Consider the following 16,767-nt stretch of genomic DNA (forward strand, 5'->3'; position numbering starts at 1 on the left):
CTCCTCATGTCCCTGCTGCAGCACTTGCTCCAGACAGCAGGTAGGTAAACTGCAGCTGAGTGGGAATGGGGTGGGGCTGGTGAGAGCCTGGAGCCCGCACCCATTGGGGCGGCAGGAGTGCAGAGCTCGGGTAGGCAGGGTGTGGGTGTGCGTGGGATTTGTGGGGTATGAGGCTTGTGCAATGTGTGTGGGGTTTGTGAGGTGTAGCAGCAGGCCCTTGGACCCTATGCGGCTTCAGCCAGTTCCAGGAGCTGCACGTGGCTGCAAGGAGTGGAGCCAGGCTGGCCTGTCTCTATTGCGTGGAGGTCACATCAACTCCTAGGACTTGCACGCCACTGAGGGAAGCCCTGCACGATGGAACTGGCTGCCTTCCCTGCTATCTGCCACCACGTGTAGCCCACAAGCACCCTGAGGGCCTGCTGCTGCTGCTGCTACCACCACCAGTGACAGGGGCTGTGTGCAATGAGGGGCGTGTGTGTGTGGGGGGGGTCCCCTCTCGCACCACACAACCCCCTCATACACACCCATACCCCCCCCACAGCCATACCCCCTTACATATACTCTCCCACACACAATATACAAGAGTAAGACTATTTTTTAGCTATTATGCAATCATTTCTATACACACAATGCAAACACAAATTAGGACAAAAATATTTTAAAAAATAAAGTTATAATGGATGTTTGACTTTTAGTATATGATTTGGGGGGTTTTTTGTTTCCAAGATGGCAACTCCACCCTCCCCAGGAGTACTTCTGTGGGGGAGGTGGGCGCAAAAGGAAGGACTTCTGGTGGCAAAGGTCAGGGGGTAAGGGATGGGATGTCTGGTCCCAAGATGGCAACTGGGGGCAGGGCTACTCTGACCCTTGACAGCTCATTAGAACTCATTAAGTGGTCTTCCAGCCAAAATCATTGCCTACCCTGTGCTAGATACTACTATATTTGCTCAAATCCAAAATTTTTTTTTTTTCCTATTCAATACAGTGCTGGGTTGGGGAGAGACTGTGCAGTGGCAGGGGAGCTGCTTTGGCCCCAGCCCAGCCCAACCTAGAGCTGGGTTGAGTTGGCTGGCCAGAGCTAGGGCTGGAGCTACTACTGCTACCTACCCTAGGCTGAAGCCAGAGACCGAGTCTCTGTACTGGGTAAGTGGGGGCACTCAGCAGGGGGGCAGGTGCAGGCACTAATAGGGAGCAACTGGCAGGGGGGTAAATGATAGGGGTCAAGCAGCAGGAGGCAGGTACCAGGAGAGGGTGGGAGGAGGCAGCAGTGCCAGTGGGCAGACAAGGGGTAGAAGTCTGGCTGCCTACTCCCCTGTTGCTGTTTTCCCTGCTGTAGCAGTAGCCGGGCATATATTTAATACAACCCTCCAATAATTAGATTCTATACATGGAAAATTGTAAAAAGTTTATAATTTTCCATTTAAGGAGTTTAATTATTGGGGGGTCATTCAAAGGTGTCTTGGGTTCAGGTAAACATGGTAATTTGTAACAGTAAAGATACAGAAGTCTTTCTCTGTTATGGGCTCTCACTTCTTCAGGACCTAGAATCAAGTAGTTCCATGACACTCAAAGAGTTTCAAGAGGACAACAGCAAAAACTGATAAAACTGAACATGCACCAAATATGATCCATTTCTACCTTGTTCTGTATTTTTTATCCATTATAACACTTTGGCCCGGATTCTCAATCCAATAAAAGTGGCATTATTGCTATGGGACTGGACTGATTAGAGGGATGTCTGAGAGAGCTGCTTACAGCAAGGCACAGTTCTCTGTGTAGTTGCTGAAATGGGGGAGCTCTCATCCAATTGCATGTGTTATACCTACTTTTACCACTGCCTCTGTGTGGTGTTGGATAACTCATATAACCTTTCACTCATAAGCTTTCACTTCACCTTCTAGATGAATTTAAGAGGACTCCAGTGAAATACTAACGTTTGTACATGTTAGGGTGATCTATAATGTATTTTCAAAGTACTGGTGTGTTACTCAGAGCAGGGTAGGCTCAGAAATGTGGATAGAGAGAAGAGACATTATTAGAAAGGAGAGAAAAAGGACTGCAAAAAGCTGGAAAAACTTCTCCCCAGGTGCTGAACAACTTTTTTTAAATTGTTTTTGACCATATGCACTTCCTTCAGCAATTAACTGGGTCCATATTCCTCCGTAGCAACCAATCAAAACACACAAATAGGTTTGCAGGGCAAGCTACTTCAATAAATCTCACTCTCTCACATCTACCAAATATGCCCTCCACTCATTTAACAGCTCTGCTCTCAAAACTGGACAAATACTAGAAGCCCATGTGCATCTGTCTTATAACCACTACACAGTCTGTAGGTCTTACAACCATCTCACAGTCTTTCACACTATGAAGTGAACAGATGAGTTACCTATACGCTAAACAAATAATCAAATCTGGTCTCTCTGTCTTTTTTACAAATGTATTCAAAATTACCTTTCTCCTCTGTGAGCCCTTAAATGGGTGAAAGTTGCAGTTATTTTCTAATACCTGTGCTGTTAGAAATGCTATGGGAGATATAGAGATACAGAAAATATTTGGCTATTGGACAAGAACATCATAGAGTTAAGTAAACAAAAAATATACCAATTCAAAGTAAGACACTTTGGAGACCTGACTAGGACAAAACATTCCTTCCATCATGCCTTCCCCCAAACAAATTCACACTGACCTAAAATACTAAGGTGAGACAAAGCACAGCTGCTGAAGAGAAAGCATGTAGCACACTTACAAGGAGACCGGATGCTGAACATGTTCAAGTCTCTTAATGAGGGAAAAGTGTGGCTATCTTGGAAAGCAATAAAAACATTGTCAGAATAGCTGTTCTGAAGAAACAGGTATGGGGATGCTTGGAAAATCTGACACCTTGAAGCCCAAATACTGGACACAAGAATTCAGTTCATGGAGGACACTTTGCTGAAAAGAGATTCATTTCTTTCACATAAGCAAGGCTCTCTAGAACCTGAGGTTCATTAGTCTGAATACCACTGAACCACTCATTTGCAGAATATGGTCTCTGGGGTAGGCTGAGTCTGAGAGAGAGTAGTATTCCCTACAGTAACAGACCCAACTTCATAGCCCCAGGGGAGCCCCACAGACCAGTTTTTGAGTGTGGAGCTCCCAAAGCCACAACAATTAATTCTGCCTTCATCAGGTCCAGCCCATGGCCTGGCCCTGAACTCTGGGTCTGGCCCACAGGGCTGGAATTTGACACCCCTGATGTAGAGCAGGTCTGGTCCAAGGGGTGGTGGTGAAGAGAAGACTAGGTAATAGAATCAGACAAAGTGAATAGCCAGTAGCAGGGTGGGAAAGGGACCCAAAGGAAAGAAAGTGAAGGGAAGGAACAGTTCACAAACTGGTATAAGACTGGCACAAACAGGAGAGGACAAAACATGACGTTGGTCTCAGTAACAACTCAGAGCAGCTTGGAGTCCCTGCTCTCCTGGAGGCAATCACAGCTGCATATTGCAAGTCTGGGCTTTGATTTTTTGCTGGTTATAAGTATTGGAAATGTGCAATGCTGCACTAATATAGAACCTCTTTCTCATCCAAATCCCGCTCTGTGTCCTCGTGGCGTTTCACAGATAGGGAACAAAGGACTTGGGGGTCAGTCAGTTTGCCTAGGATCCTACTGAACCCTAAGTGTTGGAAATTGTAAAGCTAAAGTGCCTGACACTTGCTGTTTGTGTTCTCCTCTAGCAGCGTGTTGTTGTTAAAATTGACTTGTAGCTTAAATCATCCACCCCCTATATTAAAGACTTTTTTTCTTGCCCAATACTTTGACCTTAAGGAAACCTATATTAACAGTGACTAATCAGAAGTGTATTTGAATTAGATCGGCTCCCAAGATGGCTTGGTAAATGCAGCAAGAGTTTAGAAAATATCTTTGCATTCCAACTGACCCCTTGAGATCTACTGGGGTGTGGTCCTTGCCAACAACATACTAGAAGGCCAATCAGGAAAGGTTAAATTCTCAGACTGCAGGGAAATGAGTTAATGTGTATTAATATGATACATGTCCTGGTGAGAGAACTTGCTGAAGGACTTCCAGATGTATAATGCAGACCCCAGAGAGTCAGGGCAAAAAGCAGAGGGTAACCAGTATTCACGTTAAGCAAGATTGAAGTATCCGATAACCTGTATTGTTAAGTGAGTAAATCCAAATCTGATGCTTGGGTGCTTACCCAAACAGGCAAGTACTAATAAGGATGAAATACACCTCTGTTACTGTCAATTCTAATCAGCTTTATTCTCTGTCTTTAATCTGAGTTTAAGATAACTAGTGTACCAGTTCAGCATACTAATCCCCCCAGTCTTCAGGCACACTGTGGCCCTTTTCTGTGAGTTGCATTGCAGCTGGGGATATGATTACAATGAATTTCCTGTTTTCAGACTTGCTGATGTGGTGGGTAATTTTCCTTCAGAGGAAGGGGGTGGGGCACTGCACGTGCAGCTTTGGAGCAGGAGCATAGTAAGCTCAGATGCTGCCTTAAGGTTCTTTTAGCCCCTAAATCAATGGTAGTATCTGATTGCTTGGTAGTGAGCTGCATAGCTGCCCTTCACCATGACTGCAGCTGTCAGTGGGTGGCTACAAAATGCTCACTAATGGAGGGTCCTCCATCAGCGTGGATGCTAAGACAAGTAAGCAGACTGTAATCACGGCTCAATTAGAATTGCAAAGTACATCCCATCACTGTGGAAACTGTAGGAGGAGAACTGCCAGCTGTACACAGGGGAGTTCTCAGAATCTGTCCACACAGCAAATGAAGGTGTGACTGTAGCACCCCCAAAGCAGATTTAACCTAGCTAGCTAGCATGGGAAAAAGCCTAGCTTGCTCTGAAGACACAGGAGTACTGGTTTCAGTACAGGCCAGCAGTCATCTCTTGTTTATACTATCACTTTTATTTTGCCATTCAGACAGCTAGCCTGTGGGGGCAGAAGAGTTAATATACACAGCAAAGAAAGGCAGACCTTGGCACTGGTGGGAAGGGGTGTATGGGGTGGATCAACAGAACTGCTGGATGAATGAAAACCAACCCACCCTCAAAAGTAACAAGCAACTGAAAACAGTCTAGCTCAGGGGTGGACAAAATATGCCCTGCGGGCCAGATCCAGCCCACCAACTGATTGTATCCTGCCCATGGGCATGCGACCACCAACTCACGGAATCTGGCGCATAGGCACCTGGTCGCTCCGGCTCCTGCCACCGTGTGGTGCCATGCAGGTGGAGCTGTTTCTGCCACGCTGGGTGGATAGGTGGGACTACTTCCACCCAACTGTGGACCCAGGCAGATGCCCTGATCCTCACCCAGAACTTGCTAGCCACATCCACAGCTGATGCCACCACCTGCCCAGGGCTGCTTCTGCCATGCTGGGCAGGTGGCAGAGTAAGCTGTGGATGGGTCCAGCAGGTTACAGGTTGGGGTGGGAATCGGGGCATGCTACAGCTTCAGGAAAGAGGGATAGAGAGGGCTGACTCTTGAGAGGATAGCAAACTCATTAATTGGCCCTCTGGCAAAGATAAGTGCCCACTCCTGCTCTAGCTCCTACATCAAAGGGGACAATTCATTGGACCAGCTGTTCCTATCCAAAGAACAAATGGTACCTCACCCAGAATTGTCTTTACACCTTGTGGTCTCTCACCATCTATGTGGGAGCTAGTCACTTCTTGCCCTCGGTCTAAACTCAGAACCATGGGCAACTGGTACCTCCTGAGTCGGGGGGGCGGGGGCAGGGGGGGCAGTCAGCGACTGGGGGGAGGGTCCCCCCTGTGGCCAATCCTGCCGACCCGCAACTGGCAGTGGTGTGCCGCTAGCACTTCCAGGCATAGGCAACTGGTAAGGGGTGCATGGGGGTGCACATGCCCCCCCGACAGGGCCGGTGCCCCCCCCCCCATAGCCAACACTGATGCTGTCGGTAGGGCTGGTGTCTCCCCTGCCAGGGCCGCTGCTGTTGGCGGCTTCTGTGGGTCCCCTCCCAGACCCGGTAGGCACCAGTCACTCATGCTCTTGGGTCGGTGGGATCGGCTGCGGGGGGACCACTTCTCCTGGCATGCTCCCCAGCTGGCGTGCTCGGACGGGGGGAGGGGGGCACCAGCACTCTTGCCTGCCCTGCCTGCCTGGGAACACTTCTGTCAGGTGTGTATATGCACCCCTGTGCACCCCCTACGCATCACCACTGTTCAGAACCATGTCAACACAGGCCCAAGTCAGTGAAATATAGAAGAGTCCAAGAACTTCAATTTGGCTCTCCTGTCTGGCCTTGCTGCAAGGGGAAAGAAGGGTTGCAGATGACTCAATGAAGAGGAAAGAAGAATGAGCAATAATAAAGAATGGAATCTAGCATAATGCACAACTAGTGTGAACAAAGCAGAGCCAGGAAGCCATGTATGTCATAGAAACATAACTGGTTTCACTCTTGCCTCTGCTGGAATGAGTCTACTTAGTGATGCCGATTAATGGGGAAAGGAGTGTTCTGAACTGCTCAAAAATAGTGTTGGGTTGAATTCTGCACTCCTTAAACTCAGTGGGAGCTCTGCTTCATTTAAGAAAGATAAATTCAGCCTTTGCGTGACTTACGTGGCACATTATTGTGGCACATCTTCATTAAAAGCCCAAGTTCAGACAAATGTTGCACAATCACAGAATCATGTATGCTGAAAATGTTCAAAATGCCGGCATGTGTGTCAGACAAACGACACGCTATGTGGCTTTTATTATTTTTACTAACGTTACAACACAGCTGCTTCCTGTATATTACAAATGAACTTTTTTCAGGCAGGGGCTGGGGTGAGAGGAGGTGATTCTGAGACATTCGCCAACTGCGTGTGCTTTTTAACATCTGGGCAAAGTCAAACAATTCAGCTGTATTTAACTAATAGAGGGGCTATGCAGCTTGAAAGCAACAGCAGGGGTAGTTCTGGACTTTACAGGGTGGTCCAGAGAGATGAGATCCCCCACTCTAAATTCAATGAACCCCTGTGTTCAGACAAGTTTTTCCCTTCATTCCCTGAATGCCAGATCCATTTTCAAGAATAGGACTGCTCAGGCACTGCTCTTAAAGCATACCTACGTGTATATTTCTCATCTATTTAATACACAATGACAAAGGGGAGGTATTTAAAACAACAGTCCTTGACAAAGCCTGGATTTAATTAAAATGTTAGTACTATGAATCAGACCAAAACAAAGAAATGTCCAAGAAATATAAATCTTTCCTCCCACTTCCCTTTGACAAAAACATATAGTATTTGGACTTACCGTGGCAGCCCAAGCCACATAACCCAGGAAGGTGACCATTCGCTGTTCTCAGACATGTTCTCACTGGCATTGGGTAGTGCTACATTGCTGCTGTCCCCCTGAGCCTCACATGCTTTCATTTCCAGGGCTTTGAGCATTATGGAGGAGGTGGTGTTTTTCAACAGGGCTACTGCCTCGCTGCGGCTCACACCAGTCAGGTCAATTCCATTCACATTCAGCAAAATGTCACCTGAAGGCCAAGACAGGGCTAATGAAAAGGGTGCAAATACTTTATGATTTTAATTTCTTATTTGAAACAGAAGAGGACTAAGCATTTTAGGACTAAGCCAGCCCTGGGAGCTTCCTACCCATTTAAAATGTTTGTTAATATTAACGTGAAATTAAAGAGAGGCACAATAACATTGAACATAGAGTAACATGAGGGTTAAAATCTTCCTTGAAGTTAAGATGGGCAATGGTATTTTGCTTTGTTTCTTAAATAATACATCTTCTTATACCCTGGATCACAGAAACAGCCTGATGTAACTGCAGAGGAGTATAAGGGCTGCTCTAAACTGTAATCGGTTATAGTGGCCCCATCCCATTCATTATGCACTGAAAGACTACCTTCCTGGCACATAGGCATGCTATCCAGGTCTTCCCCAGTGTAGCCATGTGGAATCTGTGCCAGTCCAGATTTCCCCTACAATAAGGGAATCTTCAGCTGCATATTTAAGGCCATCCTAGTCGCCTCTGCACTCACAAGCAGCACAAATAGGACAGATCATGCCCTAAGGCACTAAAACTTGGATCTTCTCCAGGATGCAGACTACTTCTATGACCTCCACAAGCTAATCATGCCAGAGTTTTGCTGTCTCTAATATAGGGATAATGTGTAGGCTGCCTACTTTACAGGAGTCGTAAGATCTACAAAGTTCACCTCTAATTGATGCTATATTGTTATATTCAGGTATGTTTTCAATCTGAATTTCAAACATAGAGTTATGAGGGTGTAGGTTTTCTCCTTGAGATGTCCAGAACTGAGGACAGCAATTGTAGTAGAATTTCTACAATTTTTTAGCTACACCCCCATGAACCTCCAAGGTACCTCCACTTGAGTGTTCTTTTGCCCCAGGTATTTGATCCTCAGAGACAGGGGTTAGGCATTTAGGCTTCCAGCACACTGAATGTGGAGACCTAGGAGCCACCCAGGATTGTCTAGTTGCTTAGCAGGGAGGAGGAATAGGACTCTGCTCTCTAACAGCCTACTGGCAAGAGCACTTGCTCAGGAAGTGGGAGAGCTGGGTTCCCAGAAACCCAAGCAGAATGGAAGCTTAGCAAGACAGGCAACACTCTACTGTGGGTTAGAGTAGATGATTTTCTGAGGTCCCTTCCAGACCTACTTTTCTATGATTTTGTGATCTTCTTGATTAACTTTATCAGCTTCTTTGGAGTTGGGAGAGTGTGTTACTCTCTCATTCACTTCAACGTGTCTCATTTCTACACTACTGGTACAGATGTAAGATGACACAGAGATGTTCCCACAGTGGCTGAAATAAGGTTCTTTTAAGGAGCTAACTGACACACTGTTCCTGGGGACTCCTATCTGCAAGTATCCAACAATTTCTATCAAGGACCCTGTCTTTTTAAAAACACCTCCAAGGCTTTTTGCTCCCTTCTATTTGACAGAAACCCACATGGATACTGAACTCTACAGGACATGACAGCCTTTTGTGATTCTTGTATTCTTAAGCAGAGGGCTTTGCATTGACCCAATCCCACTGGCCTTACCTGTCTTTATCCTGCCATCTCTGTTGATGACTCCTCCAGGTTCAACACTTATCACATAGACAGGTAAATCCCATTCCCTGTTAGATGCTCCACCTGCGACAGTCATTCCTAGTGACTCTGTGTGATCTTTCCGCACAACCATGACCTTCTCATGACAGGTGACAGCATGAAGGACATTCTGTGGGGGCCAAAGAGCAGGCATAAGTGCAGCATAAATGTATAGCCCTCTGACAGCATTATCATTTATCATCTTTAATGGAAATTAACAGGCAGTTCTACAATGATATCAAAGCACCTGACAGTCACTGAAGCTCACACCTTTCTGTGCAGGTGGCGAATATAAGTACAGGCAGTCCTCGGATTATGACACAATTGGTTTGTGAAAACCGAGTCTTATGTCAAAACGTAACTCGGAACCAATTTTCCCATAGGAAACAATGTTATAAATAGGAGATTGGTTCCTGAATGAAGGCCCAATACCCTATTTTCACCAAAAATAACCCAGAATTTTGTACTCAATCAATTATACATGAGTAACATAGATACATTAATGTATTTATATTGTAAATAGAAACCATATTGATTTTGAAGGACTTCTTTGAGGTGACTTTTGCCAGACTTTTTGAAGGGTTCTTGGCTGGAGTCTTCTCAGGAGTCTTGGCTACAGGTTTTTCTGGAGTCTTGTCTGCTTTCTTAAAGAAAGCATCCCAGGAAGTTTGGAGAGATGTTATCCAGGGAAATGGGCGACACAGCAAACTTGTTCACTGGTGTGGGATCGCGTCAGATCAAGCATTGTAAAGTTAAAACTGATGTCATAAAGTTGAAACAGGGTGTCAATTTATAAACGTTGTAAGTGTGAAACGTTGTAACTCGAAACGTCCTAAGGTGAGGACTGCCTGTAAATGCATTGTATAGGCTTCTACAATGTTGGAGCTATAACCAAAGCATTCCACACTTGGGTGGATAAAGTCAGACACCTCGGCTAAGCATAGACAGTCAAAGGCTAGGGACAGAAATTACACATAAGTTGGTAAAGTGATTGGAAACTGGTTCAAATCTGTAGCACAACAGAAGTTCAGTGCATGTAAACCGCTTTCAAAATGGCTGAAACCAGTCTGAGATAAACCTGGATGGATGTAGTATCAGACATAGGTTAAATCAGTTTATTGAACTTCTGTCCCACATCGCCTCCAGATTCAAGTTAACTCACACTCCCCCAGAATCCCAGGATGCTTTTGACCTCCCCAGCAAACCCCTCCTTGCAGGGTGGGTGGGCTAGCCTTGGCCCAAGCTGTAAGCTCCAGCCAAGCAGGGAGGCATGCTCTAGGGCCTCCATATATATATGCTTCCATAGAATGTTCTGGTAGAAATCGGAGGAGAGAATGTGAATTTAATTCAGAATAATAAGGACTTTTATTGCATGAAGTGTCAGCGGCTTCTGGAGTAATTCATTCATTCCTGATTTTAAAAGATCAAATCTCTGAGACGGCCATATGAAATTTATGAGGTCATTCATCTTTTTCTTACAATAGGAAAAGTTATCCACATGTTACTAGAGAAGTCATCCACATGTTGCCTCGTTTGTTTATGCTTCTTGGCTAAGTACAGACAGTTAAAAAGCCCAAGGCTGAATCAGTTCAATCTTCACAAATTAGTCTAAGCTGTGTAGATTGAACTGATAAGCAAGTGAACAGACATTCAATTTTCATTCTGGAAATGTTGCTACATGCCTGCAGTGGCCCAGGCTAGAAACCAGGGAGCACTAGAACATGCCTCCCTGCTCAGCAGGAGCAGACAGCTTTGGCTAAGACTAGCCTGGTTACCCTGAAAGGTGGGGTTTGCAGGGGAGCTGAAAAGCAACCCAGGATGCTGGGGGACTGTAGGACAGAAGTTCAATAAACTGATTTAACCTAAATCAGTTGTCTGATACTACATCTATCCAGGTTTATCTGAAACCGGTTTTGGCCATTTTGAAAGCACTTTATGTGCACTGAACTTCCGTTGTGTTACAGATTTGAACCAGTTTCCGATCACTTAATGATAATTTCTTATATGTAATTTCTGTCCCTAGCCCTTAAATACAGGTGACGCAAATAAGTATAAACATCAGATGTTGGAGGAACAAAAGGTAACAGGCTCTAGAATGTAACACTAGGGACAGAGCATCTTCCCAGTGTCCAAATAGAACTTCTTCCTCCTTCTGTAACCTGAATATGTCAGCGCTCCCAATCCCTATGGAATACTTCATGCTTACAAAAGAAACAAGGATTGAGCAAAAACGATCTAGAGTGAAACATTACTGAACAACTTTAACTTCCCTAAATATTTCATATGCCTGGGATTTTCTTCCACCCTCTAAAGCAGGAGTAGCACAGCATTTCAAATGCATTAAGCCATACTAAAAAAAGATTTCGCCATTCACACACATGACCTCACACCCCTAATACGCAAAATAATCTATAAATCTCACCCATGGTTATGCAAATCTCATTCCAGCTACGTAAAATTCAAGCAAGACATTCCACTTCAACTCCCTGGCCAACAGCACAGAAAACAGAGCAGTCAAATCTATGCCTGTTTCGCAATAGCTAAAATGAACTGTGAGGAAAGACAGCACCAAGAGATTTGTGTGGAAGGAGGGATAAAGAGGGAACAACTCCAATGGGAAGTTTGCAGATAAATGGAAGATGGGCTCAAATATGCGTATTATTAACAGAACTTTTCTTATGAAAGGCACGATTGGAATGACAAGACTATAATTACATAAATTCATCTCAAGAGTTCTCCAGTTATGCAATCAAACCAACAAAACAAAACAAAACAACTCCCAAATCATATTTCATGCATAAAATAAGTAGAGAAAACTGCAAATTGATGATGTTTCATTCCAAGAAAATAAAATAATGAAATTCCACTGAAAATGCTCCCTTCTTCATTCATGGGGACAGTAGTTGCAAAGATAGTAGTAGTTTTGGACACTCTGTACCCTAGTACCTCTGACTGGAATGGAACACGGTGTCAGAAAATTTGGTGTTATGGCTTTAGGAAGGGGATTTAATTCCTGCAAAACTTTGACATATTTTTTCATGTTAAACACACAAAGCTCTAATGACTCCAACCCTGCTTCAACTTTTTATGTAAAGTTGTTCTTCCACCTTGATGATGGATTGATTTTTCACTGAAAATGGCCCATTATAAAGGAAACTAAGTACTAGTTTGCTACAGGAGGACAGTTGTTTTGTAGTAAAATAAAAAAGCTGTAATGAAATCATATTTTGGAACAAAATATTAATTATATCCTGTAATTCAAAGCATCCTTGTTATTTATGCTGTGCTCTTTCTGGCTCGGACATCTACATGTTACTGATAAAACACATTGTTTATGTTTTATTTCTGAAAAACAGCGTAGACATTATCAGCTTTTAAAAGCGATGCCCAGGAACAAATTGTCATATGTTACAGATCAATGAAGAATGATGAAAAAACGTCTTTTGTACACACAGTATTCGGCAATATTCAGCTTCCCTTGAAGATTCCCTGCAGCATCTTATTTTTAACATGATCGTAGATGAGAATTTTGGAGGCTCAGCTGAGGGGAAGATAGCAATGAAAGGAAATGAAAGCCTTTTTAATAAACACATGTAGTGCTTTCATGGAGGTATTACTGATAATGAGTAAACCAGTTAAAAGGCCATGTTTATCAGTCAATACATTTTAATACATTCTCTTCTAAACAACTGCCCTTTTTCATCATTTTGAAATGACCTGGGAGGCCATGGCAGTGAAAACCTAACAGCTTGCATTGTTGTTTTTTTTAAGTTTACTGTGAAATAAATATTTATAGCAGCTATCACAACCACAAAGTCCTGACGCGTGTCTCTCAGGCAATGGACACAGCTGAATCTACTTGGAAAAGATATACTACCTGAAGGCTAACCAACTAATACAGATACAGAATATTATGTCCCTGAGCAGCAAGGGCAATGGGTGCAGGTTTTCTGGATTGGACAATGTATAATAAACAACAGGAGTCAGAAAGTAGTTATCATATAGAGACAAGTCATATATCAGAGGCCAGTGCTATACCCCCACTGAAGTCAATGGCAAAACTCCCACTGACTTCAAAGGAGTGGGATCCAGCCTATTTATGTATTATAAACACTTTTTAATAGTTCTCTTTGCCATACTAAAGAGTGTTTCTGACATCTTCTTTATTCTGGGTCCAGGCAATGGCAATGACTCTGACTATACATTCCCTTTATCTTTATACACGGGAGAACAGCTTAAAAACAATTCTGGACATGAACAATCATATAGCTCACTATATGCAAAATTCACTCCCACCCCACTGAAGAGGGCATGGTAATCACAGATTGCCTTTCTACTTCATCACTGTTCGGCTGGCTGACCTGCTTTTTCTATTGGCATTGTTCTGAAAGAAATCTCTTTGCAGATGGAAGCAGGATGTCATGAGGGCAAGGACTTGGCCAAAAAAAGTTTCTGAGCCATGATTCAATAAAGGAGAATGCTGAAGGCTGGAGTTTATTCTTGAAACTGAATAACATGGAAACTTGAAGGCAAAATTCAGCACCTATACTCTTCAGATATGCAGGGGAGAACAGAGACACAGACAGGAACTATGACACTAAAATTCACTCCTTGGAAGGAATGAAGGAAAGAAATAAACAGAAGAAAACCTTGGACTTCAAATCACTGATACTTAAAGTTAATTAACAATTTCTCTATTATAGCTACATTTAATATAGCAAGCTCACTGAGAGCAAGTAAAGAGTTTCAGCAAACCACGCTCCTAAAGGTAATTCCTTTGGTTTCAAACCACAATCAAGATGTACAGTAGATCTAAACAGAAGCACACACTGTTTTGGAGACTGCACAGATCTGCAAGCCCTGAATTAGGGTCTGGTTAAAAAAAACAAACAACACCTTCTCTAATGGCAGCTCAAGCTGAATTTTAAAGACAGTGAATTAAAAGAGTGTGTGGAACAGAATTCAGGCTAAAGACAAAACAGCCCAGACTGATGCTCTCATATCTGACTGAAGAGCAAACACCACAAGAGTGAAGGTACTACAGTGAAGAATTATGGTTACTGCAAATAATCAACCCCATGGGTTTCATTGGCTACTTTTGAATGGTTTGGTCTACTGAATTCCTGTAAGGGGTCCTTCTCAGCAACAGCTAGATTCTAGTTACCTGGCATGAAAGCACCTGGATTCAGCTGAGGGAAACAGGAGTGCATGCACACCCAGAAGGCAGACAGAATCATGGTGGTTGCTCTACTTCTCAGAAAATTGAGAGCTAAACAGTGCCAGGGGTATGAGAGAGAGAGTGAGCTGAGTGCTTGGAGAATTGCAGCAATCCCAGAAACATTCTCCATTACAGCCCCTTTCCCTCAGCCTTCCTATGATTCTCAAGACCAGAACTGAGTCTCAACTCTAACTATTCAGTACTCAGCATAAAGAAGTATTGCACTGTGCAGCTAGATAACCTATTTTTCAAACAAGAAATACCCAAATAATTATTCATTGTCAGTAGCTCAGAAACACCACAGAAGCAGCTACAGCAGCTCCTTAAGTGAAATTGCATTAGATGAGAATTAAAAAATAAAGAATCTGAGATCCCCTTTTGCTGTGCAAGGTAGAAACCAGTAGAAGTCATGTGGAGCAGGTGGGGCAACACAGCCTGTTCTCTTGGATTTTAATTACATAGCCACTGCAAAATCTTCACATCAGCCCAAAAATCATGTCAAAGCAACAAAGTAAGGGGCATTAGTTCCAGGGGGAGAGCTGCAGTAAAAACATAGTTCCCTAAATTCCACAAGCCACCACAGCTTCCAAACAACTTCATATGAACTAAGAATTGCCTTCCTGCTGCTTCCTGTACAGGACAGGAAGACAGGGGCTCGAAGTTTGATATAGAATGGATATCTCCAATGGGCAGAATTGTGAGAGGGACACTGGACATAGCAGGTGCTCAGGAATCATACAGTAGTGATATAAGTTAATTGCTGTCACATTCAGAGATCTCCCTGAGGGACTTGAAATCATTATTTCATTAGCAAATAATGACTTGCAGATGCAATATCAGTTAGCCATTTTCTTATGGCAGGCTGGTAGCTGACTTGTGTCATCTCTGCTGTTCTGGACAGCACATATGGTTATAATCTCACTATAGCATGACAGAAGAATTATGTTTGTGAACTTTATACTAGAGGATGGACCACAGGCATGAAGTATAATTTCTGATACTTATAACAGCATAAAATATGGGACCAACCTTTTCTCCTAGATGACCGCAGAATTGGACTATAAAGACACTGCTGGCTGCCTGGCAAGCAGGACTTATTCTAGCTGTCTCTGTACGCTGAGGGCTGTCTCTCTGAGCTTTGGATTATGCTCTAGCACAGATCACCTTCTAGGTATTCCATCATATTTGCTGTCACCCAGCACGCACCCTTTGTACATCTCCCTCTGCCTATTCCCATTTCTCCTGACTTCCGTTAAGGGTGGTGGATAAGCTGTAGCTCTGCTTTCCATGTACTGCACTTTTAAAGTTTCTCTACGGAGGAACAACCAAGGAAAATTAATCTGAATTTAGAACAATGTAAATGTTAAAAGGGCACAAGTTGAACCTTCCATTGGATACATTTATTTATAATTAACTGGTTTTAATTCAGTTTTTTGTAACTCGCTTGGACAGCAAATTAAACTAAAATGAATTAAAGCCACTTGTACTCAGAATGAGAACATCCATACAAGGGCTTAACGTGGTTTCAGTCAATGGTGCTCAAGGTTTTTTCCCTGCAGGCCAAATGAATGATGTGGAGGCAGTCTGCAGGGCAGATCAGGCCCCATGCCACCCCTATGTGCCACTCCTGCCCAGCTCCACATGCCAGGATCTTCCTCCCATGGGAGCCCCAGGTGTCAGGTGACACCGCGCCAAGGGCCAGATTTGACCCACAGGCCAGGGGTTGAGCACCCCTGGTTTAAGTTCAAGTTACATATTTAGTTTTCACCCTCAAGAAGACAAATGCTTAAATGCCAGGATTCTACCTGCCTGGCTGCCCACCTACTTGATGGATGAACCATGCACTACTGCTGTCTCCTCCATGGAGGCTGTATATGTTCTTTGTCATTTTCCTTACTCTAAAAATAACACCTGGATCACAGAGCACTTTACAAACTAGGTAAGATAATTGTGTCTGTTTTGAAGATGGGAACAAATAGAGGTGAAGTACTTTCCCAAGGCTACTGAGCAGCTCAGTGCCAGAAACAGTGACAGGTCCCAGGCCATTGAGCCATCCTGCTTCTAATAATAATCTCTCATCTAAAATTAAACCTTCCACTGAATGTTCATGCCTTGTCCTACAAATACTGGGAACCATAATGTTCATTAACACCTGAAAACATGTTCTTTTTACAAGGTCCTTGTTGGGTTGGTTTCTGTCCGTGTTGTGACCTATACTGAACTCATCCTGCATAAGGGAAACAGGGCACAGTACCTCCTCCATTTTGCTTAGTACAGGGATGGTTTGGTTAAATGTATGTTTCTTAAAACTGCAGAGGTACTTCTGAGTCAAGTCAATACACATAACATCAAGTAACTTGTTAAAAAGCACGGGGTGGAAAGGGATGGAAGTAGTCTGGACCAAGTTCTGTGCGGATATATATGCAGTACATGCCCACTGGAGCCAATTCCTG

The 16,767-nt window shown here is 43.8% G+C and overlaps 1 protein-coding gene across 1 annotated transcript in view; it reads right to left on the reverse strand.

Moving 5' to 3' along the window:
- LNX1 (ligand of numb-protein X 1) overlaps positions 1–16,767 on the reverse strand; it is a 99,252-nt gene that overhangs the window by 7,996 nt on the left and 74,489 nt on the right. The window contains exons 8-9 of the mRNA XM_006019016.3: positions 9,049–9,226; positions 7,279–7,507 (exon numbers count right to left, since the gene is read on the reverse strand). Of these exons, the coding sequence (XP_006019078.1) occupies positions 7,279–7,507; positions 9,049–9,226 (407 nt within the window). The remainder of the gene's footprint in view (positions 1–7,278; positions 7,508–9,048; positions 9,227–16,767) is intronic.

The sequence above is a fragment of the Alligator sinensis genome, unplaced genomic scaffold (genome assembly GCF_000455745.1).
Source record: "Alligator sinensis unplaced genomic scaffold, ASM45574v1 scaffold134_1, whole genome shotgun sequence".
Lineage (NCBI taxonomy): Eukaryota > Metazoa > Chordata > Crocodylia > Alligatoridae > Alligator > Alligator sinensis.